Here is a 26,421-nt window from a genome sequence, read left to right on the forward strand (position 1 = left end):
ATGAAAGTGATGAATAACGATGATTTGGTCTCTTTCTATTACTCCCTTACTCTTGAGGGTGAAGAGGATGATGAGTTCTGTGATGTTGTCGATCAATCGTTTTTGGATATTGGTGCAGAGTCCATTGCCAAGACAATTGTTGGAAGAGTGATTACTATAGATCGGGATAATCTGGTTTATGCGGTGAAACTCTATTGGAAAATTCGGGGTTCATTCATGGTAGAATCGAAAGGCAAAAACACGTTTCTTTTTCGCTTTGATTTGATCACGAATCATAAGAGAGTCTTGGAGGGAGGATCATGTATCTTTGAGAATTGTCTCTTAGCCCTCAAAGAGCTCGATGAATTCTGCGTTCCCTCCGACATGATCTTTGATGCGATACCTTTTTGGATCTAAATCCATAAGGCCCATGTTTTTTGTATGTCCAAGAGATGGGGGTATGAGTTGGGTAAATCGGTAGGAGAAGTTGTTGATGTGGATTGTAAGGCCTCAGGCGAATGTGTGGGGTCATATATGAGAGTTCGTGTTGTGCTAGATATCTCTAAACCACTTTCCCGGGTGATCAAACGTAGATTGGCTTTGGACAAACCTGTTGTTATCATGTCGTTGTTGTATGAAAGGTTACCAGAGCTATGCTACATTTGTGGTATATTTGGGCACCCACTCAAAGAGTGCCTCTTGAAGCCTAAAGGAGTGGGAAGTAATGATAGTATGAAGTATGGGGTTTGGATCCATGTACCGATTTCGGAGAAGAAGATAGGTTCCTCGAGAAAACAATCGAGAGGTGGGACTTCATTTGGGTTGGGGCCAAGCTCGGTTAAAGGCAGGGGGTTTGGTTGTAGGGCTTCTCCGTCGTTGATGGTGGTTGCGGCGCTGGGGGATAAAAAATGCAATAGCCTTGGGCTTTGGGCTGAAAATGGGCATTGTTACAAATTTTTCATAAATATCATTTTTTTACACTTTTTTAATTTTTAAAGTTTGTTGTTAGTTTGGTTCAATTGATTTTTTTTACAAATTGGGTCTTAGTAAAAAATTTGAAAAAAATATAATCATGAAACATAAGTTTATAAAAAATTAGAAATTAGAAAAGAAATGTGATTTTAATGCATTTCAAGAAACAAACTACAAAAGTAATATACTAAAACACTTAAACATAAAGTCCAAAGTCCAATCACTTATCTATTATCTACTATCTAACGTCCAAAGTCCAAATTACAAACATAAAAATGTCAAAAGTCCGAACATACAACCATAAAGTCCATAACTAGTTAACTACAACCATAATAAAGTTCATAACTCTACAACCATAAACATAAAGTTCATGAAAATATAACCACTCCTTCCTTCCTTTCCTTCCTTCCTTTCAATAGTCAAATGTTCAAATAAAAAAAATTAAAGAAAAAAAAGCATGGATAATAAATAACAACACACTAAGTAAAATAAGGCACGAATAAATTCTTACAAGCAATTCTTTCAATTAGTAGATTGTTGTGCAATTGATGGCGCTGAAGACTGAACATTGACAGAGGATGAGGCTGGCCCAACACTAGTAGGATCATCGATCATCTCTACAAATATTATTAATATAAAAGATAAATATTAGATTATAAAACATTCACACACTTAAAATAAAAATATTTATAAGTTATAAGCTGCAAGTTAGACCATGAAAATCCAAATAAAATGTAATAAATTACCTTACTCAAGATACTCTGATGTTTGAAGCGTTTCTTCTTCATCCATATAGTCTCGAACGATGATGGGTTGATGTGATCTGCTCCACCAATTATTGAGACAAATTAATTCTTCGACCATCATTAGGCTTAGTAAGCTTCTAAAAGGATCTAAAATTCGACCTCCTATAGAAAATGTCGCATCAGAAACTGTTATATTATTTTATAATATAATGTAATATTATATTATATTATAATGGTTTAGATTAAATAAATATGACAAAGAGTGTCACATATTGTAACATATAATAGAGAGTTACAATATTTAGATATATCCAAATAATGTAACATATTTGGTGTTACAAATTTGTAACTTCCAAATATTACCCTTGTTATCCAGATTTCCGAATAGCGTTTAGATTGATGGCCTCGGGGAAACAGAATTATCGATGTCCTTCACGATAGATGACCAGAGCTCGCGGATATACAGAAAGGCTTCACCTCTCCCGCTTGGTGTCCGGATTACTCCTCCAAGCAAACACCATACGGAAACTCGTCAACTCTCCCGGAGCTCCCGAAGGAGTATCCATCGGGGAAGCTCCTTCCAGGAGAAGCTCTTCGAGTGGTCTCCGCGGAAGCAGTTCCGTGCCTCGCACGGAACAAAGCCAAACGGTCGAGTCCTGGAGGAGGCATATTTGGAATGATATCCGCCTGACACAGGATCCCGCCTGACACGCCCGTCAGGTCAAAGCCGCACACATCCCAGCACGCCTAAGGGTACCTTTTCGCCTACTGTTCCGCTGGCAACTTGGAAAAGACGGCTGACTTTGTGTGTTCCCCATACTTTCACGTAAATATACCCACATAGAGTCTTGTAGCCATGCTACTATAGTAATTGTATCCCTATTTATGGCTGGTGTAATTAAAACTCATGTACGTAGAGAAAAACCCTAATCCAAAACCCTAGCTATAAAGACCCCTTCATTTTACAAGAGGAGGGACGAACAAATGATATAGCAAAAAACTCTACTAAAATCTCTCTAGCTTCATCTTCTTCAAGAGCACCCGAGAGAAACATTGTGAGCGTGTGAAGTTCTTATGCACCAGCCATCTTACTGTAATCTTTTCCAAGTATAATAACATCGACTCGTGGACTAGGGCTTGTTAACGCCTGAACCACGTAAAAACACTGTTTGTTTAGTTACATTTCAGTATTTCTACAGTTCTTATCTTTTTATTATTCTGTTAGTTATTCGTTTCCGAAAAACTCGGTAAACATTTTGGTGCTTTCATTGAGAGCTGTAGGAAGTTGTTAGTCAGCTCTTTTTCTGTGTACGTTTTTGTATTCACTTCGTGCTAAAGAGATGGTGACTACGAGAAAATCCGCTGTTGACAAAAATGCTACGGTCAACCCCGATACCGTGATGGAAGATGTGGTGCAAAGTGAACCCTTAGACTACCAAGGTGAAGACCCGACATCCCGCCAGGATCAGGTCAGTACCGAAGATACAACATACTTAGAAGACGAAGAAGAGTATGTCCAAGACGGTTATTACAAGGACGGCTGCTACTATGAGAAGGACCCAGAACTGGTCCAAGTAGCCGAAGAACTGGTGGCCACTAAGGCCAAGCTTGCTGAGCAGGAGCGCGTCTCCGAAAGAATGCAACGCATGATGGAACGCCTCCAAAGTAGGTTCGGAGATCTAGGCGACTCGGACGAGGATACCTCTGTTCGAGGTGGTGCTGATGCCCCCATGCCGGATCCAGCCGCTGCTGGACCATCCAAAGCCGCCCCTAACAAGGGCAAAGAAAAAGTGGGAGAGCCTGTGCGCGCTGACGCCCCTGCACCTCCTAAAGGCAAGAATCACCAGGCCGACTGCCCCCCCCGCGCGCAGAAGGTCTCTGGCGCTCCTAAGCCCAGACGCCCTTCAGCCCCAAGGGGGCACTCTGTGCCTAAAGGGCCCGGTGCTAAGGCACCCAGGCCTAGGGGAAGGAACAACCGCCCCAGTGATTCCGTCAATCAGGACGGTCGGGCTGCGAACTCGCACTCCGAAGATAGCTGGTCCACGGTGGACCTAAGAAGAAGGTTGGAGGCCAAGTATGAGAAGGCCAAAGGGGAAAAAGCCCGGCCTCGCGGAGATGACCTCCGAAATCATATTAATGACAAGCTCCGGGGACGTGACCTCCCGGAAAGTGATACGAAGAGGCTCGAGGAACAGATTGCTGCCTTGACCAAGCTGGTCCGGAAGCAAAGTGGGGCCCTGTCAGATTCTGAGGAGGAAGACCCGGAACCATGTATTAGGAGGATCGCGGAAACGTCCCTCCCGGATAACTTCAAAATGCCTCACATAGAATTATATGATGGGAGGACAGACCCGCGTACCCACCTAGCTAAATACAATAAAATGATGCAAGTGGCGCGCGTCAGTGAGGACGCCAAATGCATGTGCTTCTCACTCACCCTTACCAAGTCTGCGGAGGACTGGTGGAAAAGATTAGCTCCCGGATCAATCCACAGTTGGAAGGAGCTACAGTCCGCGTTTAGGAGGCAGTTTATTGCTGCCCGCGACCACGACATGGAGGTTGGTTCCTTAACCAACATCAAACAGCAACCCACTGAGAACCTCAAAGCTTTCATTCAGAGAATGATGGAAGCTGCTGCAAAAACCAAGGTCAGCGATGACATGAAGCTGATCGCCCTTCAATCGGGCCTTACTGTCGGCTCCCTGCTATGGGGAGAAATGCAAAGGAGACGGGCAGAAACCCTGTCCGAATTCATGTCAAAAGCTCAGGGAATCATCAACCTTGAGGATGCCTACCAGCAAGCCTTTGGAGTTCCCCCGGCTCCAACCCCTTCCGTGACTGCGCCGAGCTTTGCTTCGCAAGCTCCCGCACCAGTCCTCACGCTTCCAGGAGCCCGATTCACTCCGAGTGTGTATGGGCCTTCCGCGTCTGTTCAGACGCCGGGTCAAACACATTTCTCTGGGTATGGAGCAGTACAAACCGGATGTAGTATCGCTCCTAGCATGCCGCAGCCGCAAGCGGAAGCCCCGGAACGAAGTTTGAGCCAATCGCGGAGCAAACGAAGCGGAAAAAACTCCAACCGGGGAGACCATTCAAAGAAACCCCGAAAGGATTATGAGCCCAAGTTCACGGAATATACCAGTTTGATAGACTCGCGAGAGAATGTCTATCGGGCGACCTGTAATATGGTCAACTACAGGAAGCCCCCGAAAGTGTCTCACGGAGGAAGGCGTCCGCGAGACTCCAATAAGAGGTGTGAGTTCCACGGAGACGTGGGGCACACCACGAATGAGTGCCTTCAGCTGAAGGATGAGATCGAGTCCCTGGCAAGAGCGGGACACCTCGGTCAGTGGGTGAGAATACCCATAATCTATCCCGGACAGGGGGTGGTTCACGGAGCTGCATATTCCCCGGGACAGAGGGGGGCCGCTAGCGCACCTGGAGCCGGTCACCCCCAAGCTCCCGGGTCTCAGTTCCCAGCACTTCCTGCTCCACCCGCTCCGGCGCCCATTGCCTTGTTGGCTCCAGGACCAGGCAACCCATATCCACCCGGCCTTGCTCCGCCACCCGTTGACGGACACGTCGCCACCATTTCCGGAGGACCACACCTTGCCGGAAGTACCCGCAACTCCCAGAAGAGGTACTTGAAGGAGTTAGAGCACGCCGAGGAGATGTGCGCTTTGGTCCAATCACCTGCTCAACGTCCCCGAATGATGGATCTTCCCATCACCTTCACGGAGGACGATGCTCGACATGTGCACTTCCCCCACAACGATCCCCTCGTAGTGGAAGCCCAGATTGCCAATAAGAAGGTCTCACGGATCTTGATCGATAACGGAAGCTCCGTGAACATCCTCTTCAAAGCGGCCTTCCACGCGATCGGATTGACCGAGACGGACCTGGCCCCATGCCCCATCCAGCTTCAAGGTTTCAATGGGGACGCACTCATGCCATTAGGCAAAATTCAACTTCCGGTCACCCTCAGAGGAGAAAGCGACGCTTGTGCCTTCAAGCATAGCACATTCGTGGTGGTCGACTGCCCCACGGCGTATAATGCCATCTTAGGCCGACCGGTCCTGATCGATTGTGGGGCCATAACCTCGATACGTCACTTATGCTTGAAGTTTCCCTGCGACGATGGGCGTATTGGCACCCTCCGAGGAGACCAGAGAAGTGCACGGAGCTGTTATAACGTCTCCGTCCGAGCCGTCTACACGGTCCGAGAGACGTTTGCTGCCATTCCTTTGGCGGAAGTATTGCCAGGAACTAGGGATGCTCAGGAGGCATACTTTGACGAACTAGACCCAAGAGTGGGAATCGAGAAAGCAATAGAGCCGATGGAGGAAGTCGAAGAGGTGATCCTCAATCCGGAGGAACCCACCAAGGTCATTCAGGTGGGGAAAAACCTGCCGTCGGCCGTTCGAGATAAGATCGTGGCCACTGTGAAGGATAATCAGGATATCCTAGCATGGTGCCACGCTGATATGACAGGGATTAATCCCAATGTTGCGTGCCACGCACTCAACATAGACCCAGCTGCAACTCCAATTCGCCAAAAGAGGAGGCCGCTGGACCCAGTGAGAGCCGAAGCCGTCAAAGCTGAAGTGGACAAATTGATGTCCATAGGCTTTCTCCAGGAGTCGCACTATCCCGTGTGGTTGGCCAACCCAGTTCTGGTCCCGAAACCCGATGGGTCCTGGAGAATGTGCATTGACTTCACGGACCTAAACAGGGCCTGCCCGAAAGATTGTTTCCCTCTCCCGCGAATCGATCAGATGGTGGACGCTACTTCCGGGTACGAACTCTTATCCTTCATGGATGCGTATTCCGGATACAATCAGATCAAGATGCATGTCGCGGACCAGGAACACACCAGCTTCCTCACGGATAAGGGTGTCTACTGTTACGTGGTCATGCCTTTCGGTTTGAAGAATGCTGGGGCGACTTACCAGCGTCTGGTAAACAGAATGTTCAAGGACCAACTGGGGAGGAACATGGAGGTGTACGTGGACGACATGTTGGTAAAGTCCAAGACCTCCGGGGACCACAGTAACGACCTTGAGGAAGCTTTCGCCGTGATCCGAAAGTACGGGATGAAGCTAAATCCAAAGAAATGTACTTTCGGGGTCTCGTCTGGAAAGTTCCTCGGTTTTATTGTCAGCTCCCGCGGCGTGGAAGCCAACCCTGAAAAAATAAAGGCGTTCATAGATATGCCTTCCCCCCGGAAGCATAAGGATGTCCAGAGCGTTACCGGAAGGATAGCTGCTCTCAGTCGCTTCGTATCCAAGGCCACCGACAAGTGTATCCCCTTCTTCAATGTTCTGCGAGGGAACAAGAAGTTCGAGTGGACCCCCGAATGCGAAGCGGCCTTCCAAAACCTCAAAGAACATTTAACCCGAGCCCCCATTTTGTCCAAACCGGTCGAAGGAGAGGCGTTGTTCTTGTACCTAGCTGTGACTGAGCACGCAGTAAGTGCCGCTCTCGTCCGGGAAGATGGCCGTATCCAGCTCCCTGTGTATTACGTAAGCAAGAGGTTATTGGACGCTGAGTCCAAATATTCGATGATCGAGAAACTCTCCCTCTGCTTGCTGATCGCTTCACGGAAGCTGAGGCCATATTTCCAGGCGCACACCATCAAAGTACTCACCAACCACCCTCTCCGACAAGTCCTGCAGAAGCCCGAGTCTTCTGGCAGATTGCTTAAGTGGGCCATGGAACTAAGCCAGTTCGACGTCCACTACCAACCGCGTGTTTCCATAAAAGGTCAAGCTCTCGCGGACTTTATTGTGGAGTGCTCGGGAATGAATGACCTCCCAGAAGATCCTGTCCCGGAACTTCCCACCTGGAAGGTCTACGTAGACGGAGCCTCAAATGAAAAAGGAGCTGGAGCGGGGGTTATCCTAATATCTCCCCAAGGGCATCAGCTCCAAAGCGCCCTCCGTTTCGCATTCCCAGCATCCAACAACGAGGCAGAACACGAAGCCATGTTAGCTGGGTTACGACTGGCCAGAGAAGTCGGAGCCCAAAAAATCGAAGTGTACAGCGACTCCCTGCTTGTGGTAAACCAAATATCCGGGGAATACCAGACGAAAGGCGAAAGGATGGCTGCCTACGTGTCTCTCTCCCGCGGCCTACTGCAGCATTTCAAAGGCTACAAAATCCGCCAGGTCCCCCGGGACCAGAACTCACTTGCGGACACGCTGGCCAAGCTTGCAACGGACCCGGAGATTGAACAGTATGGCTTAGTCCCCATCGGGCACTTAGAAGCCCCCAGTACTGAGACGCGAAGGATAAACGCCATCATCGACCATTCCCACTCCTGGATAGGACCCATCCTCAGATTTCTCACCACCGGAGAACTCCCCACCGATAAAGCGGACGCAAGGAAGCTCCAGTATCAAGCTCCCCGATACGTGGTTATGGATGGAAAGCTTTACCGCAGGGGGTTGTCCATACCCTTCCTTAGGTGTGTTGCCGGAACCGAAGTCAGCACCATCATCCATGAGATTCACGGAGGCTTCTGTGGCGATCATACCTCCGGGCTGAGCCTCTCCAAAAAAATCCTTCGACAAGGATACTTCTGGCCCACCATGAAGAAGGATTGTGTGGATTATGTCAGGAAGTGTGAGCAGTGCCAGAGGTACGCCAAGGTTCCGCGAGCGCCGCCTACGGAAATTACCCTAATGACCAGCCCCTGGCCGTTCGCCGTTTGGGGCATTGACCTAGTAGGTTCCCTCCCCACTGGAAAGGGTGGAGTGAAGTACGCCATAGTCGCGGTAGACTACTTCACCAAATGGGCTGAAGCTGAACCTATGAACACGGTCACATCTAAAAAAGCACTGGATTTTGTCATCAGGAATATAGTGTGTCGTTTTGGGCTTCCACGGAAAATTGTGTCCGACAACGGAAAGCAGTTTGACAGTGAACACTTCACGAACTTCTGTGCTTCGCATGGAATTATCAAAAGCTTTTCCGCAGTCGCCAGACCACAGGCTAATGGACAAGTGGAAGCTGTAAACAAAATATTAAAGACCACGTTGAAGAAAAAACTCCAAGCCTGCAAGGCTCACTGGCCGGAAGAACTTCCGCGAGTACTTTGGGCTTATCGCACAACAGAGAGAACTTCGACGGGGCACACGCCTTATTCCATGACCTTCGGTTGCGAGGCCGTCATCCCAGTAGAAGCTATGATCCCCTCTCACAGGCAAGACACCTACGATCCTACCCGGAACCATGCCCTCCTCCAGGAGTCCTTGGACATGATCGAGGAGCTCCGGGAGCAGTCGCAGGTCCAACTAAAAATGTACCAAGGCAAGATAGCCCGACACTTTAACATGAGAGTCCAGAGCCGTACATTCGAAGTTGGAGATCTTGTCCTACGGAGAGTATTTCCTGCTACGCAGGACCCGGGAGTAGGAGTCCTCGGACCCAACTGGGAAGGCCCCTACGAAGTCCAACAAAAAGTGGGCCATGGGACGTATCACTTAAAGAGACTCGACGGATCTAACGTCCCGCGCGCCTGGAACGCGGAGCACCTCCGCCGTTACTACCAGTAGGCCCCGGACCATCCAGTCGGAAGTCCTTGGTGAAAATAACAAAAGCGAAAAATGTGGAAATAATCCTCCCTGTTGTAAAACTCACGCCTAGCAGGCTAATTCAATGAAACACGGAGAGATTCACTCCGCTTTTACTGCACTTTTTATCCCTGTGTTCAAAGCTGCGTTTTAACAAGTGACCACGCGGTCCGGAGACGTCCGGACCCCACGCTCACTTGGGGGGTATACATGGCTAAGGCATAACCATACGCCCCTTGAACAAAACGTACACAGAACACCACTTATGTGCTAGCATTGTGTTTGAAATTTTTAAATTGTTTGAAATGTTTAAATTGTTGAGCTTAGGGTTATTTGTTGCCATGAACATGCTTGCATTACGTGTCATATGTGCTTATGTGAAAATTGCCATGGAAATGCCTGCCATTATGTATCATAAGTATTATCTCCTGTGTAGCCCAGCGATGGACGGGACTGGGGGTCGAGGCACGTTCATAGAGCTACGCCAAAACACCCCCAACTCCCTGACAAGTCCTTTGCAGAATTCTCCGCGATCGCTGTAGAGCTTTGCTTCGCAAGCTCCAGCTCCGGGTCCCGCAAGGCGAAAGATGGCAAGATCCGCGAGCGCTGTAGAGCTTTGCTTCGCAAGCTCCAGCTCCGGATCCCGCAAGGCGAAAGATGGCAAGATCCGCGAGCGCTGTAGAGCGTTGCTTCGCAAGCTCCAGCTCCGGGTCCAGCGAGGCGAAAGATGGCAAGATCCGCGACGGTTGTAAGCCTTGCTTCGCAGGCTCCAACTCCGGATCTCACAAAATAATGCATGGCAAGCTCCATGGCCATTGCAAGTTTCAGCCCCAGAAGCAGACATACTTGATCCCCCCACTCACAGCCGGCTTTGCTTCGCAAAGCCCCTGCTCCAGGATCACACCTGGTGGGCGTGGCGATTTCCCCAACAGCAATAAGCCTTGCCTCGCAGGGCTCCATGCCAGGTCCCTGAAGTCAGCCACAATAAGGTTCGCAACAACAGTTAGTTTTGCTTCGCAAAGATCTAACCTTAAGTCTAGCGACGCTCACCAAAAGAACTCCCGTTCCAAACAATGGAATGACTCACCTTAGCAATCCCAGCGAACAGTATAACTACAAGTCCCTGGATTGACTATTTGCCTCAGGAAAGATAAAGTGCGGTGAAAGGAGCCTGGCCGTTGGAACCAGGAAACCTTCGTAACCTAGAAACTACATGGGAACAAGACATCATCCGTTAAAGCTTCAAGTGGGGGGTGCATAGGTTTTGGCCGTTGGAACCAAAACCCCATACGCCCCTACAACAGTTTCTACCGTATAAATGTCTACCCTAAGCGCAAGGATAAATAAAGAACTCGGCAGAAAAGAAAGGAGAATGCTATGATTATGGTAAAAATGTCCGCAACGAAAAACTCAAAATGAAAAATAAGTAAAGATAAAACCCCTTCAAACATTGGGGGTAACTACAGCGTCCACGACCGCAGCTTCGGGGGCATCTGTTTCAGCTGAGGCTGGCGGAGTCGGCTCATTGGAAGGAGGAATTTGGTCATGAGAAGGTTCAGAAGTCCCCGCCTCTCCGGGATATCCCGCCTCAGGAGCTTCAGCACGATCGTCAATGTTATAAGTTTGGACATACGCCTCTGGGCCCTGATCCCACACGAGTAGCTTCTCCCTCATGGCTTCGGCATCATCTCCCAGATAGCCTAACACCTCCGGGTTCACTTTCCAGAGTTGATGCATGAGGACCACATGCGATATATTAATAGTCCTGTTCAGTATCACCTCAGCATCCTCCTTCTCCTTCAACCGCTCCGCCTCGGAGGTTGCCAGCTGTGCTTCCGCGGCAGTTAGTTGGGCCCTCAATTTTTCCATTTCGGCCTTGGAGGCATCCCGCTCCCCCTTAAGAGAATCTATCGCCTTGCGCTGCTCCCTATTTTGGTTCAGCACGGATTGCTTCTCGGTCACATGCCCCCTGGCAGTGAATTGCAAAGCCCCGATCTCTTTATCCTTCTCGGCGAGCCCCAACTGAAGCATAGACACGAGATCCCTGCTCCTCTTATGGAGTTGCTCCTCGTCGTGCAGCTTACTCTGAAGAGTGGAATATTCCTCTTGCCGCTTAAGGAGGAGATCGTTCTTTGATTGCAAGCGGGCTTCCAGGGTATCTTTCTCCACCTTGGCTTGGGACAGCTCTTCCCGGAGCTTGGAGTTTTCGGTCTTAATCCCATCCGACCGCTGTCTAAACTCATTCTCTGCCTTGGCCCGGTACTCTTGATATTTGGCAAGATATTTCTTCTCCGCCTCTTCTTCAGCCGTGCGCCGGGCCTGATCAATCTTCTCCGAAGCCCCCAAGGCCTGTTGGGTCAGCTTCTGTTTCTCCGCCTCCAAGGCCTGGCGAGCCAGCTGGCTCTCCTCCAGCTGAACCAGAGCAGCACCAACCTCCCGGAACGAGCGTTCCGCGATCATAGAGGCCTGCAAGGAAAGACAACCGAATGAGCTAAAGCCGGACCAAAAGAGAGGTGATCCCAAAAAAAAAAAAAAAAAAAAAAAAAAAATAACAACCGACGGCTTACCCCGGACAGTTGCTGCTTCACAGCGTGTGTCAGCAACAGCGGATCCTTGCTGCTACTGATGGCCCATTTCTCAGAATTGAGCTCGCATAAGCTCAAGGCCATGTCCTCCATCATCTCAGCTCCGAACGGCGCCAATGCACGTCCAAGCCTAGGCACCAGCCTCTTCTCCAAGGCTGGACCATCCAGAACCGCTCCGGCCGGGTGAGGAGATCTCACCCCCTCGGCCAGCTCAGCCCTCTTCACGGCAGACAAGTTATCTGCCCTTCCCTGAGTAACGGCCTTCTCCGCCTCTAGCCGCCTCTTCAAAAAACTATCGGCCCGTCTTACACCCTCCAGGAGGGCAGCGGGAAAACTGGTCGGCTTCCGCGGAAAGTGGAACTTCAGGCCAGGCAGGGGAAGATTGGTTGTCTGTGAAGACGGAGACCCCGGAAGGGTGGACCCCCTTTGGACTGGAGGAGGAGGCAGCCGGGATATTAAGGCCCCGGTCTGTTGCTTTTGCTGCTGCGGTAGCAGAAGTAATTGCCCTTGTTGCTGCTGCTGGTTTGGATGTTGCTGTTGCTGCTGCTGCGGCGTTGGTGATTGTCTCTCTTGTTCCTGTTGCTGCTGTTGTTGTAGTTGTGATTGCTGTCGTTGCTGTTGTTGTTGCCTTCGACCGGGAGAAGAGTGTCTAAGGCGTTTGTTCTTAGCACCCTCAGCATCTCCTCCGGGACGCTTGCTCACCCCAGTTGTCCTCACGGGGAACACAAGCCCTTCCCCGTCGCTACTGCTACTCGAGACCATCATAGTCTCGGAAGGCCCTTCAGCAGGGGACTTCTCTACCCTCGGGGACGCTTGCGCCTCGCCACTTGTCTTCTTGGGGGAGGCAGCCTTACCTCCCCTACCAGCCTTGGGCTTCCGTCCTTTCCCCGTGGGCGGGTCCTGGCTGGTGGCAGCCTTCTTAATAAGCAAAGTAACCCTCCCCAACATCTTGGCTTCGGGATACTCTGCAAGAAACGTACAAAGCAAGGTTAGCGAACCAACAAGAAATGAGAAAGAAGATAAGCGGAAGACAAGACAATCAACAACACAAAAGTACAAGCAAGCCCGCCAGCAGGGAACAAGAAACAAGAAAAAGAAAAGTTTGAAAGGGACGACCATGCACGAGAAACGTGGATGGCCTTCCCCGAGCAAAACAAAACATCGCTTCCTGCTCCAGGAAGCTCCCGTACTCCTTGAAGTCCGGGAAGAACATGCTGAGAGAAGAAGGGTCAACCATGATGACACCTTCTGGCAGACTACCATCACTCAGACACCAGAGGAGCTCATCTACCCTATCACAGTACCTGTCGAAAGGTATCCTACGCGGATCTAGCCTAAGGAAACGAGGATCAAACCCCATCTGAGAGGTTTGGGAAACTTCAGACAGGCTGGGGGTGTGGATCAATCGAAAACTAGTCTTACCTCTCCCGGAGGAACTAGCCCCCGGAGCCCCTTCGTTAGGGTAAGCCGCGGCGTGGCGAGCCTCGATCTCCTCTCCCTCCGGCTGGGGGTCGGGGAACCTCTCCTCCCAACTAGGAGATAAAGTATTTTCGTCCCGAGCGGCTTGGGTGATCACCTTAGACAGCTCCAGGGCAATCTGCTCCCGGATGTCAGCCGACACCTGAGTCTGCCCCCTACCACTTACTGGCTCAATATTCTGGAAGGAGGCGAGTAACCCATACTCCCTCAACGATTCGGAGGTCACAAGTCCCTCCACTCTCAACTCTTCCTCGGAAAGCCCTTCGTAGAACTTGGACCTCCTTATCATCTCCGCGCAGCGAGGTGTCCGCGGAACGACTTCTGCAAAAATCAAATACAAGCGTTAGAGATCCTCCCAAAAGGCAAATCAAACACAAAGAAACAAAGTTGAAAAGGAAAAGAGGAAACACTTACCAGGGATTTTGAAATCCAAAGATAGAGCTGGCACCCTCTTCAGCGGGAAGCCAGTCGTCAGGAACCAGTATTCCCGGAGGTCTGGAACCCTCGCGGTATGACAAGTGGGGCACATCACATCCGGGTGCCTTTCTAGCCTATAAAACCCCACCTTGTCTGAATGAGCCCTCATAGGCTGAGACTTCAACCCATAAAAGTACAGCACCTCCTCCGGGGTAGGAGCTTCCAGCCTCCGGGACTTGCAAAAGATGAACCACCCCGCTAAGAGCTTGTAACTGGGAGGAATTAACTGGAAGGGGGCAATCCCCGCCTTCACACAGAAATTGGCGAAGTAACTCCTTAGGGGCAAGTGCGCTCCGCACACTATGTGTGCCCAACTCCAGGCACCAAAGCCTTCGTGGCTCTGGCTAGCTGACTCGCCCAGCACCGACAGACGGTGCCACATCAGACCTGGGATGTTCTTCAGGCCTGCCTCAGAGGAATACAGCTCTAGCATGCCATAATTCCTGAAAAGGTTCGGTTTTTGGTCCATCTCCCAGATGGAACTATTGGAGGTTGGTGGGCTAGCCGCGACCGCTTTCGCTTTTCCTTTCCCCTTTCCACCCGCGACAGGAGAGCCTTTCTCTTGGGCAGAATCAGCCTCCCCCGCAGCAAGGAGTTGTTCCTTCGCGATGTTCGTCACTGGACAAAAGAAAAGAAAGAAGAAAACACTCTAAGCAGTCAGCACCCTTGTCATACCCTAGTGGTATCAAAGGCGTCGGGGAGACCCTCCTCGAAAACTGCTTGGAGAGGCTCCCACCGAGCTTACCGAGGGGTTGGCACCATGCCACCCGAAGGACAGCAAGGAACCAGACTCAGACCCCGAGCCTAAGCCCACCAAAAGAAGTGTTTTTCCAGAGAAAGACACCCTAAAGGCGTTCATGCTTATGCCCTAAAACAGCAAAACACGGGACGACTTTCCAAACGCAAATCGCCAAAACATGCAGAAAAGGCTACTTATCGACTCACAATCAATCACATGCCTACCAAAGCCCTATTCACAAATGCACATAAGCAATAATGGCAGAAACCTCTACTCTAACAACTACCAACAACCTAAGGTTTGGGAGGAAAGAGCAAAGTAGAAATACTTACTGATGTTCAGGTAGTTGGAGGTTGAGGGAGTAACTGGATCACTGCACAGCACGATCGCGAGAAGTAAAAGCTGCAAAGACGAACGGCGATTCAAACCAGGAACTTCGGGAGTAAACCCACTGCCAAATCAAAAAGAAAAGTTTCCAGATACTTACCAAAAGAAATGGCAAGTTCGGGGGAACGTAAGCTGGGAAGCCTGAGAGTTCGAAGGTTTGGAAATCTGAAAATCCTAAAGATGGAGAATCTAAAAGCGTAAAGAGGAAGAAAGGTCCTTTCCCTCGTTTTTATAGCAGGGAAGAGGCCGTTTCGAATTCCTCAAGTGGACGGTCCCGATCTTCCCATTCCGTGTGCATCAGATCCAACGGCTGGAGAGGAAGCGACGATCCTATTTATGACTCCTCGGATGGGAATAAAGTATTTATTTCCCATCATTACACCACCTCGGGCCCGGAGTACCATTAAAAACCGTCAAATCATTAGTTAGATGACTGACGCACGCATACTCAACCAGTCGCCTCACGCACACGTCTTGGTCGCAGAACCATTCCCAGAATGACACGTGGTCCTTGCCGCACTTGAGTACTTGATCTCAAACAGAAGAAATTCTCTTTCTTTTCCATACTAACACTCAGGCGGGAAAAAGGAACCCTTCCGGGAACACAGAAGGTGCCCCCTCGCCTAATCTAAGAAACCGATTGTACAAGCTCCCGGATCCCTCAAAGCTCCGTGACCTTGGGGGGTAAATGTTATCCAGATTTCCGAATAGCGTTTAGATTGATGGCCTCGGGGAAACAGAATTATCGATGTCCTTCACGATAGATGACCAGAGCTCGCGGATATACAGAAAGGCTTCACCTCTCCCGCTTGGTGTCCGGATTACTCCTCCAAGCAAACACCATACGGAAACTCGTCAACTCTCCCGGAGCTCCCGAAGGAGTATCCATCGGGGAAGCTCCTTCCAGGAGAAGCTCTTCGAGTGGTCTCCGCGGAAGCAGTTCCGTGCCTCGCACGGAACAAAGCCAAACGGTCGAGTCCTGGAGGAGGCATATTTGGAATGATATCCGCCTGACACAGGATCCCGCCTGACACGCCCGTCAGGTCAAAGCCGCACACATCCCAGCACGCCTAAGGGTACCTTTTCGCCTACTGTTCCGCTGGCAACTTGGAAAAGACGGCTGACTTTGTGTGTTCCCCATACTTTCACGTAAATATACCCACATAGAGTCTTGTAGCCATGCTACTATAGTAATTGTATCCCTATTTATGGCTGGTGTAATTAAAACTCATGTACGTAGAGAAAAACCCTAATCCAAAACCCTAGCTATAAAGACCCCTTCATTTTACAAGAGGAGGGACGAACAAATGATATAGCAAAAAACTCTACTAAAATCTCTCTAGCTTCATCTTCTTCAAGAGCACCCGAGAGAAACATTGTGAGCGTGTGAAGTTCTTATGCACCAGCCATCTTACTGTAATCTTTTCCAAGTATAATAACATCGACTCGTGGACTAGGGCTTGTTAACGCCTGAACCACGTAAAAACACTGTTTGTTTAGTTACATTTCAGTATTTCTACAGTTCTTATCTTTTTATTATTCTGTTAGTTATTCGTTTCCGAAAAACTCGGTAAACAACCCTTTATTGTGTAAATTTGGTGTTACACAATATTGAGATGAATTTCATAAAGTCATATGTGAAATGGTTGATAGAGATATGATTTTAACCCCAATAATGTGTTTTGGGAGTTACAAAATCATTTGGGAGGGTTTGGAACCGTTTGGAAAAACAGCACATTTTTAAGTGTTGAAAATGGTCAGTGGCCGCGGCTAGTGGGACAGAGAGTAGTGGCTGCAGCCACTAATGTCTCTGGCCGCGGCCACAGGCCAAAACTGACCATTTTTTTCAGCTTTTTCAATCTTTGTTGAATGGCTCAAAAAACTCAAATAACTCTCAAATCTCATTTTTAATTCCATATTAATCCAATTAAACATTGGTAACAGCCATGGGGTTGGTGAAATTTGAAATTCAAAGGGTGTCTCTAAACTATATAAATAGGAGCCTATAACTCACTTAAAAGACACAACATTTCTATCCATTAGAGCACTTGGCTAGAAACACCTTGAGGCTTGATAATTCCAGAAAGCATTTCCAATATCTGTGAGAGATCCCTTAGTGCTTGAGTTAGGGGGAAATAAGCTTTTGGACAAAGGTTTTAAACCTTGTTCAAGTTGGTGATCCCCAACCCTCTTCACTTAGGTTGTGTAAGTGAGAGTTTACTTGTATTTCTATTCTTCATTTTATTCTGTTGTTTTTCTTCTTATTCTCTTGTTCTATTTACTTATATATTTTGTTTAAGAGTTGTAATCTTTTCTTTTGTTTCAAACACCTTTATTTTACTTGTAATCTTTTGCTTAGAGTTGTATTCTCACTATTCTCTTCTTCTTCATTTTCTTTGTAATTTTCAGTTATAGAGTTGTAACTTTATTTAATCAATCAATATTTATTTGTAATATTATTGCATAGAGTTGTAATATTCTTACCTACTTCCATTGAGGCAATCTAATTTGTCCTAACATTCAAAAGTTTATCCCTTTGTTTGTTTCAATGGAAGGTGAGACCATCAAAATCATGAATCAAGACCTAGTGAGGTTGGATAGGTTTGATGGGTCCAATTTCACTAGGTGGCAAGACAAGGTGAGATTCCTTTTGACCACTCTCAAAATCGCCTACATTCTAGAATCCACTCTAGAATCTCTCCCAACGCCATCCGACAAGGACACTCCTGAGGAGGTGGAGAAAAGAAGGAAGAGGGAGGAGGACAATCTCCTTTGTAGGGATCATATCCTCAATGCCCTATCCAATAGGCTCTATGACCTCTACACCAAGACCAAATCGGCCAAGGAGATATGGGATGCACTTGAGAAAAAGTTCAAGGTGGAAGAGGAATGTACCAAAAAGTTTTTGATATCTCAATACTTTGATTTCAAATTTTTTGGTGATAAACCTATTCTTCCTCAAATTCATGAATTGCAAATAATTGTTAATAAACTGAAAGTTTTAAAGATTGAGCTTCCCGATGACTATCGCATATAGGTTTTTCAACCATGAAAAGAGTAGTAAAATGTGGTATGATTGCATGCAATATTAAAAACTATGGTAAATGTGAAACATATGTTAAGGTGAAAATGATTAAGAAACAATTTCCTAGTGTAGAAAGATCATATAATTTACTAGATTTAATCCATAGTGATCTTTGTGAATTAAATGGTGTTTTAACTAGAGGTGGTAAAAGGTATTTTCTTACTTTTATAGATGATTTTAGTAGATATACCTATGTGTTTCTTTTAAAGCATAAAGATGAAACTTTTGATGCTTTTAAATTGTATAAATTAGAAGTTGAAAATCAACTAAATAAAAAGATTAAGGTGCTAAGAAGTGATAGAGGAGGGGAGTACTTCTCTAATGAATTCAATACATTTTGTGAAGAAAATGGTATAATTCATGAGTGCACTGCACCTTATACACCACAACACAATGGTGTTGCCGAAAGGAAAAATAGGACTTATCTAGAGATGATAAATTCTATGTTGGTGTTTTCTAAGTTGAACTTCAACTTATGGGGTGAAGCGCTTTTAACCGCTTGTCACATTCTTAATCGAATACCGATGAAGAAAAATGAGATATCTCCATATGAGTTATGGAAAGGAAGAAAACCCAACATAGGGTACTTCAAAGTGTAGGGGCGTCTTGCATATTGCAAGAAAAACGGACATAATAGAACAAAGTTAGGTTCAAGAGCCATAAAGTGTGTTTTTGTTGGTTATGCCAACAATAGTAAAGCTTATAGGCTATTAGACTTAGAGTCTAATATTGTGATTGAATCTAGAGAAGTTGAATTTTTTGAGAATATGTTATGTGACAACAATTCTCAAGCTTCAACATCTCTAAAGGAGAATTTGTTATATGAGAACAATTCTTAAGCTTCTACATCCAAAGTTGATTCTCAAGAGGAGAATTCTCAAAATGATGTAAAGCAACCCTTTGAACCTAGAAGAAGTCAAAGGCTTAAAAATCATAAAAGTCTAGTAGTGGATGAGATAGATTCTCAATGAATTTCGTTCTACATGGTAGAAGGAAATAGAGAGGAAGTTATTAAGAAAATTCCTATTGTACTTCTCGTTGAGGATGATCCTAAGACTTATAGAGAAGCTATGCAATTGAGAGATAGTGCATTTTGGAAATAAGCCATCAATGGTGAGATGGATTCCATTCTTTCCAATAACACTTGGGAATTGGTAGACCTCCCACCGAGGTCTAAGCCAATTGGGTTTAAATGGGTATTTAGGAGAAAATACCACACTAACGGCATTATCCAAACCTTTAAAGCTAGATTAGTAGCTAAAGGGTTTAGGCAAAAAGAGGGTATCAATTATTTCGATACCTATGCACCTGTTTCAAGAACAGCTTCTATAAGAATTTTGTTCGCTTTAGCTTCTATACACAGATTGTATGTTCATCAAATGGATGTCAAAACGACATTCCTTAATGGTGACCTCAATGAGGAGGTCTATATGGAACAACCCGAAGGGTTTGTCCTACCAAAATATGAACATAAAGTATGTAGACTTGTAAAATCCTTATATGGATTGAAACAAGCTCCTATGCAATGGCATGAGAAATTTGATCAAGCCATCATGTTTAATGGGTTTATACATAACAATGGAGACAAGTGTTTGTATTCCAAAACTTGTAAGGGACATGTGATCATTGTTTGCTTATATGTGGATGACATGCTTATTCTAAGTAATAGCATGAAAGGGATAGAAGAAACGAAGAGGTTTCTATCATCAACCTTCAAGATGAAAGATCTTGGAGAAGTTGACACCATACTTGGTATCAAAGTAAAGAAACATAGTGGGGGTTTTGCGTTAGGGCAAGCACTATGTTGAGAAAGTATTGAACAAATTTAACCATCTCAAGGTTAAAGATGCCAATAATCCATTCGATCATAGTGTAAAACTAGAGAAGAATGAAGGAAGAGCGGTGGCTCAATTGGAGTACGCTAGTGCTATAGGGAGTCTAATGTACGCTGCCCAATGTACTAGACCTGATATAGCATTTGCGGTAAGTAAACTTAGTAGGTTTACAAGTAATCTAAGTGTGGATCACTGGAAGGCAATTGGAAGAGTCCTAGGTTATCTCAAGAAAACCAAACGATTAAGCCTTCACTACTCCAAATTTCCTTTGATTTTAGAAGGATATACAGATGCAAGTTAGATATCCAATCTTGGGGACAACTTGTCCACAACTGGTTGGGTATTTACACTTGGTGGAGGTGAAATTTCTTGGGGTTCCAAGAAACAAACCTGTATATCTCATTCCACTATGGAAGCAAAGCTCATAGCTCTAGCTGCTACCGGCAAAGAGGCCGAATGGTTAAGGGATCTGTTGATAGCGATTCCCCTAATCAAAGATAATGTATCTACTATATCGATACATTGTGATAGCCAAGCGACATTGGCTAGAGCATACAACGGAGTGTATAATGGGAAGTCTAGACATATTAGTCTAAGACATGGATATGTAAGAGAATTGATTCAAAGAGGAGTCATCTCAATATTCTATGTGAGAACAAGTGAAAATCTGGCGGATCATTTCACTAAGCCACTAACAAGGGATTTAGTGGCTGCATCATCTCGAGGGATGGGACTTAAACTCCCTAAAGAGATTCACGATTGATGGTAACCTATCTTAACACTAGTTATTCAACTAGTGTTAGGTTCAATAGGTAACAACAAGTCAATCAAGTGAATATTAGTTATACTCAAAACAAGTCCCATCTGAGATATTGAGTGCTTGTGTTACCAAGTTGAGGGTTAAAACCGAAAGGGTTTTTAATAGAATTGAGTCTTGTGAAGAAAAGTATTTTTGGTAACAAAATACTGTAAGAATTCTACCTATATGGACCTAGGGGTGGTGCCGACTCTCATGAGAATTGAGAGTATTCTCAAGAACATCCATGAATGGAAAGTGCACATGGCCATTAACGGTGCAAAGCGAGAAATAGAGGTCTCAAGTGAACATCGCAAAGGTGTGTGTGTTATCACCAATTTGTTATCATGAAAAGATGGTTCTATGCCTAGTGCAACCAAATTTTCGACAAATTTTGTGATAATTACACTATAGTAAAGTTCAAGTTGAAAAACACTTTGCTTTATGCACTAATGCAATGACTCCTATAAGATAGAGTTCTTATTTAATTAAGTGGGGGATATGTTATATTTTAAAATATAATGATTGATTAAATAAGTGTTACAATAGATAACTATTTAATTTAGTGGGGGAATGTTATATTATATTATTTTATAATATTATATTATATTATATTATAATATAATGTTTTAGATTAAATAAATGTGACAAAGAGTGTCACATATTGTAACATATAATAGAGAGTTACAATATTTTGATATATGAGATATATCCAAATAATGTAACATATTTGGTGTTACAAATTTGTAACTTCCAAATATTACCCTTTATTGTGTAAATTTGGTGTTACACAATATTGAGATGACTTTCATAAAGCCACATGTGAAATAGCTGATAGAGATATGATTTTAACCCCAATAATGTGTTTTGGGAGTTACAAAATCATTTGGGAGGGTTTGGAACCGTTTGGAAAAACAACACATTTTTAAGTGCTAAAAATGGTCAGTGGCCGTGGCCAGTGGGGCAGAGAATAGTGGCTGCGACCACTAATGTCTCTGGCCGCGGCCACAAGCCAAAGCTGACCATTTTTTCAGTTTTTTCAATCTTTGTTGAACAGCTCAAAAAATCCAAATAACTCCCAAACCTCATTTTTAATTCCATATTAATCCAATTAAACATTGGTAACAGCCATGAGGGTTGGTGGAATTTGAAATTCAAAGGGTGTCTCTAAACTCTATAAATAGGAGCCTATAACTCACTTGAAAGACACAACATTTCTATCCATTAGAGCACTTGGCTAGAAACACCTTGAGGCTTGATAATTCCAGAAGGCATTTCCAATATCTGTGAGAGATCCTTTAGTGCTTGAGTTAGGGGGAAATAAGTTTTTGGACAAAGGTTTTAAACCTTGTTCAAGTTGGTGATCCCCAACCCTCTTCACTTAGGTTGTGTAAGTGAGAGTTTACTTGTATTTCTGTTCTTCATTTTATTCTATTGTTTTTCTTCTTATTCTCTTGTTCTATTTACTTGTATATTTTGTTTAAGAGTTGTAATCTTTTCTTTTGTTTCAAACACCTTTATTTTACTTGTAATCTTTTGCTTAGAGTTGTATTCTCACTATTCTCTTTTTCTTCATTTTCTTTGTTTATTTGTAATTTTCAATTATAGAGTTGTAACTTTAGTTAATCAATCAATATTTATTTGTAATATTATTGCATAGAGTTGTAATATTCTTACCTATTTCCATTGAGGCAATCTAATTTTTCCTAACAGAAACAACGGTGGTAATCGCTATAGCTAACACATCACGAGCCATGAGTGATAAGATCTTGTACTTGAACCCACTACTAGCCCACCATCCTAAAACATTAAAATTCTCATTTGGTCGCTCAGGTTCATCTTCCAAATATTTATCAACCTCATTTTTTGTCATTCCATCATCCTTCTCCAATCTCCGTGCCACAAAATCATCATGTAAATTACGTGACTTCTTGGCATTAGGTCGACCACTAATAGGCATGATGAACGTGGATAAAGCACTAACAATAGACTGAGACTATAGCTGAGTCATAGATGTCGATGGATGAAGACTTGATGTTGTCTCATTATATTGATAAAACATTGCTCGTATTGTTTGCTCTACCCTTTTCACCATCTCTTTGCACGTCATCTCATTATAAGTAGCACTAAAGTAATGACTAAGATACTCAAGCTTGTATCTTGGGTCAAGGACCAAGACAATTAGAAGTCTTTCATTACAATTATCAATCTTTCCCCAATACTTGTCATACTTTAGTTTCATGCTTGTTGTCATTGTCCTCAATAACTCGTTCTCATCACCGTCAACTGCTAAGTCATACAACTCATGTTGCATATTGTAGATCTCAATGAAGTACTTATTAGCATTAACATAAGTAGATCCACTAAACTTTAATGTTATTTCGTAAAAAGTCTCAAACAAAAACACTAGAGCATTATCCCAATAAACATTAGTGGGGGCCCCTCCTTTGGTTTTCCAACTTTGTCAACCTCATCAAAATATTTCATATAATTAGCATCTGATTGCATCCTGTCAAATGCCTTCTGAAATTTCATTGCACAATTGAGCATTAGATATGTGGGGTTCCACCTTGTTGGGACATCTAAACACAAAAGCCATTTACATTCAATCATTTCCTCCATCGCACGCTCCTTAAAAAACTTTTGCCTAGAAGGAGAAGACCTGACGAACCTCACAACATTTCTAATTACTGCAATTGACCCATATTTTTCCTTCAACCCTTCAATGATAATTAGGTTCACTGCATGAGCGCAACACCTCATATGTAAAAATTTTCCATCCAAAATTAGTCCATTCTCTTTCTCCTTGAACTTCCTCTTCAAGTATCTAATGGAAACATCATTGGAGGAAGCATTGTCTACTATAATGGTAAACAACTTAGAGATGCCCCATTCTAAAAGACATAACTCGATCTCATTGCCAATGGTTTCCCCTTTATGATCTACCACTTGGCAAAAAGTGATAACTCTTTTTGGATACTCCTAAGCATTATCAATCCAATGAGCACTGATGACCATGTAATTCAAATTTTGAATGGAACTCCGAGTATTGGTAGTAATCGATATCCTCTCACGACTCAAAATATTTTTCAATGTCACCTTCTCCTCCTTATATAACTTCAATTCATCCCTAGCAACAGTCATTCGAGAATAGATCTTAAACCTAGGTTGGAGTGTTTCGACAATTATTTTGAACCCTTCACCCTCAAGATGTATAAATGGTAACTCATCCAACACAATATATTGTGTGAGGGCTACCCTACAAGCTTCTTTGTTATAAGCTACCGCTATTAAGCTTGTTTCCCCCTCTTTCCCTCCCTTTACATGCTGAAAGCTTAAAGTCTTTTATTTCTGCTCATCAATCTTAAACAGACTTAGCTCGCATACTTCCTTAAAATGGTTCCACAAATTACTAGTCCAATGTTTTCTAGTGTCACACAAGAAGTCAGACTCACAATAATTACATATACACTTGGGGAGGAGGCTCTTCGTTAGGATCTGTCGGGGGTGAATGAGAATCTTCGTTAGTAAAATGATCCCAAATGGAAGACCCTTTTCCCTTTGTTTTCCCAGTACTAGAACTAGGGATGGGAGGTCTTCCCCTCTTTCTAGCCCTAGTTTTTTACCCTTTTCAGTAGGTATAGGAGGAGTAGGGTTTTCAGTCTGAGTGAGAGGTGGTTGATCTTGATCATCTATCATAGGAAGAGTTTCATCTACCTCATCAATATTCATTACCTAATACAACATATTACCTAATACAACATATTTAAGAAAAACTATTAGCCTATAATCCACTAAAGCAGAGCAGCACACAAGCTTATAATCCATTAGAAGAGAGCAGCACACAAGCCTATAATCCACTACAACAGAGCAGCACACAAGCCTATTGTTGATTGGTTTTTTAGTCAACTAACGCATAGTCAAACAATTAATTAGAGAGCCATTCAGACAATCAATGAACCATAAATAAACCAAGAACCTAATAGTAACGAGCAATAAATAATAAAGAACACCAGGATTTATAGAGGTTCAGCCCCAAAGATTGGTAATGACCTACATCCTCTTAGATTTGTATTAACCTTGAAGGTTTACACAAGATCACAAGGGATTACAAGTGGATTTCTATGTGTAAAAGACCATACAGTATGGCAGAATCGCTGCTAAGTACCAAGCCAGGCTGCTCGGTATGTTTCTAGTGCTGGCTGGTAGGTATATTCCCAGTGCTGGTCGGTAGGCTCAAGATCCCCTCTCCACCATGGTGGAAAGTTTGTATTTATCCTATTTCTCTCGCCCCAGGGTTGCATATGAGCATATCTTATGGGAAAATATCCCTCTCTTCTCGCAGGTGGTTGTTGTCCTATTTGTTAGGAGATTTGACCGAGTCTTTAGGGCTGTTAGGCACTCTTTGCGGGTGGTTGGGCGATTTCTGCGGACTGTTAACGGTGAGTGTAACTACTTTCATCCGAGCAGGTATGTCTGTTTGTCATACCGACCAACTGCTATCCTAGCAAGCGTACCGAGTAGTGATTGTTATTCAATTGTTAAGTGTATTCTGACCAGTCTGCTTGTCATACTGACCAGCAAGTTTTATGGTGGTCCTGTCGAGTAGCTAAACCTCTGGAGATAGTATGTCAAGCAAAAACTTGTCGTATACCTTGCAGGTATACACCGACCAACTTGCCGGGGGGTCTGTGCAGTCTGCTCCACATGTCCAAGTTTAGTGCAACGTCAGATATGCCAATTTTTGGGATAACATTTGCTCCCCAAGTTTGCAATGGTGCTAAGTAGCATGGAAACTTTCTTCTGGGGACCATCCCGTCCAGCCTGGTTAGGGGTATATGCTCCTTGCTACGCGGCATATCATCTGGTATAGTTAATTGCCTTTGTGTTTCTTCTAGTTTCCAAGTAATGACTTTTCACTCTTTCCCGCCTCTTTTTGATACCATAAACTATCTTGATGGCTTCTCTTAATAACTATACCTACAATTGTGCAATCATCGAAGAGTGGGCTAACGTGTGCGGCAGTTTTGGAGACGTGACTGGAGGGACGTGCCTGCAGCAGTTGAGGGGACTGCAGAATGGGCGGTTCCATTAATGCCTAGTAGAAGAGTGGGTATCTTCCTTGTCTATAAATCAGAGCAGTTTTGGAGCTATGCAGCTTTGTTTGGAGCTGTGCGGCTCTGTTTGGATTTGTATGGCTCTATTTGGAGCTATACAACTCTATTTGGACCTGTGCGGCTCTGTTTAGAGCTATACGGCTCTATTTGGAGCTGTGCGGCTCTGTTTGGAGCTATGCATCTCTATTTGGAGCTATACGACTCTATTTGGAGCTACGCGATTCTGTTTGGAGCTATATGGCTCTATATGGAGCTATACGGCTCTATTTGGAGCTGTGCAGCTCTGTTTGGAGCTATGCAGTTCTATTTGGAGCTATACAGCTCTATTTGGAGATGTGCGACTCTGTTTGGAGCTATACGGCTCTATATGGAGCTATACGGCTATATATGGAGCTATGCGGCTCTATTTGGAGCTGCGTAACTCTGTTTGGAGCTATACGACTCTATTTTTTTCTTGGTACATATCGAGCAACGCGCAAGCACTTTAACATTAATAAAAATTAATGTTTCTAAGTCCTTTTAATTACGCGATTTTTCCTCAGCTTGTCCATGTATGACTATGGTGCCCCCCAAATGACCGAGTAGGATTCATAACTCTTGGGTTATCCTCTTGATCACTTGCTAACTGACCAAAGTTGCTCATAATAACC

General features: G+C 44.9%; 2 protein-coding genes across 2 annotated transcripts; one reads left to right on the plus strand and one right to left on the minus strand.

Annotated features, from left to right (window-relative positions):
- Positions 1 to 22,650: 22,650 nt before the first annotated feature.
- On the minus strand, positions 22,651 to 24,386 carry LOC133814816 (zinc finger BED domain-containing protein RICESLEEPER 2-like). The gene is made up of 3 exons (XM_062247729.1): positions 24,231 to 24,386; positions 23,115 to 23,636; positions 22,651 to 23,022 (listed from the first exon to the last, which is right to left on the minus strand). Exons 1-3 carry the CDS (start codon positions 24,384 to 24,386, stop codon positions 22,651 to 22,653), a joined length of 1,050 nt encoding a protein of 349 aa, XP_062103713.1.
- A 1,362-nt stretch (positions 24,387 to 25,748) lies between these two features.
- LOC133814817 (uncharacterized) lies at positions 25,749 to 26,192 on the plus strand. The gene has a single exon (XM_062247730.1). It carries the CDS (start codon positions 25,749 to 25,751, stop codon positions 26,190 to 26,192), a length of 444 nt encoding a protein of 147 aa, XP_062103714.1.
- Positions 26,193 to 26,421: the final 229 nt, after the last annotated feature.

The sequence above is a fragment of the Humulus lupulus genome, chromosome 2 (genome assembly GCF_963169125.1).
Source record: "Humulus lupulus chromosome 2, drHumLupu1.1, whole genome shotgun sequence".
In the NCBI taxonomy this organism is placed as follows: domain Eukaryota; kingdom Viridiplantae; phylum Streptophyta; class Magnoliopsida; order Rosales; family Cannabaceae; genus Humulus; species Humulus lupulus.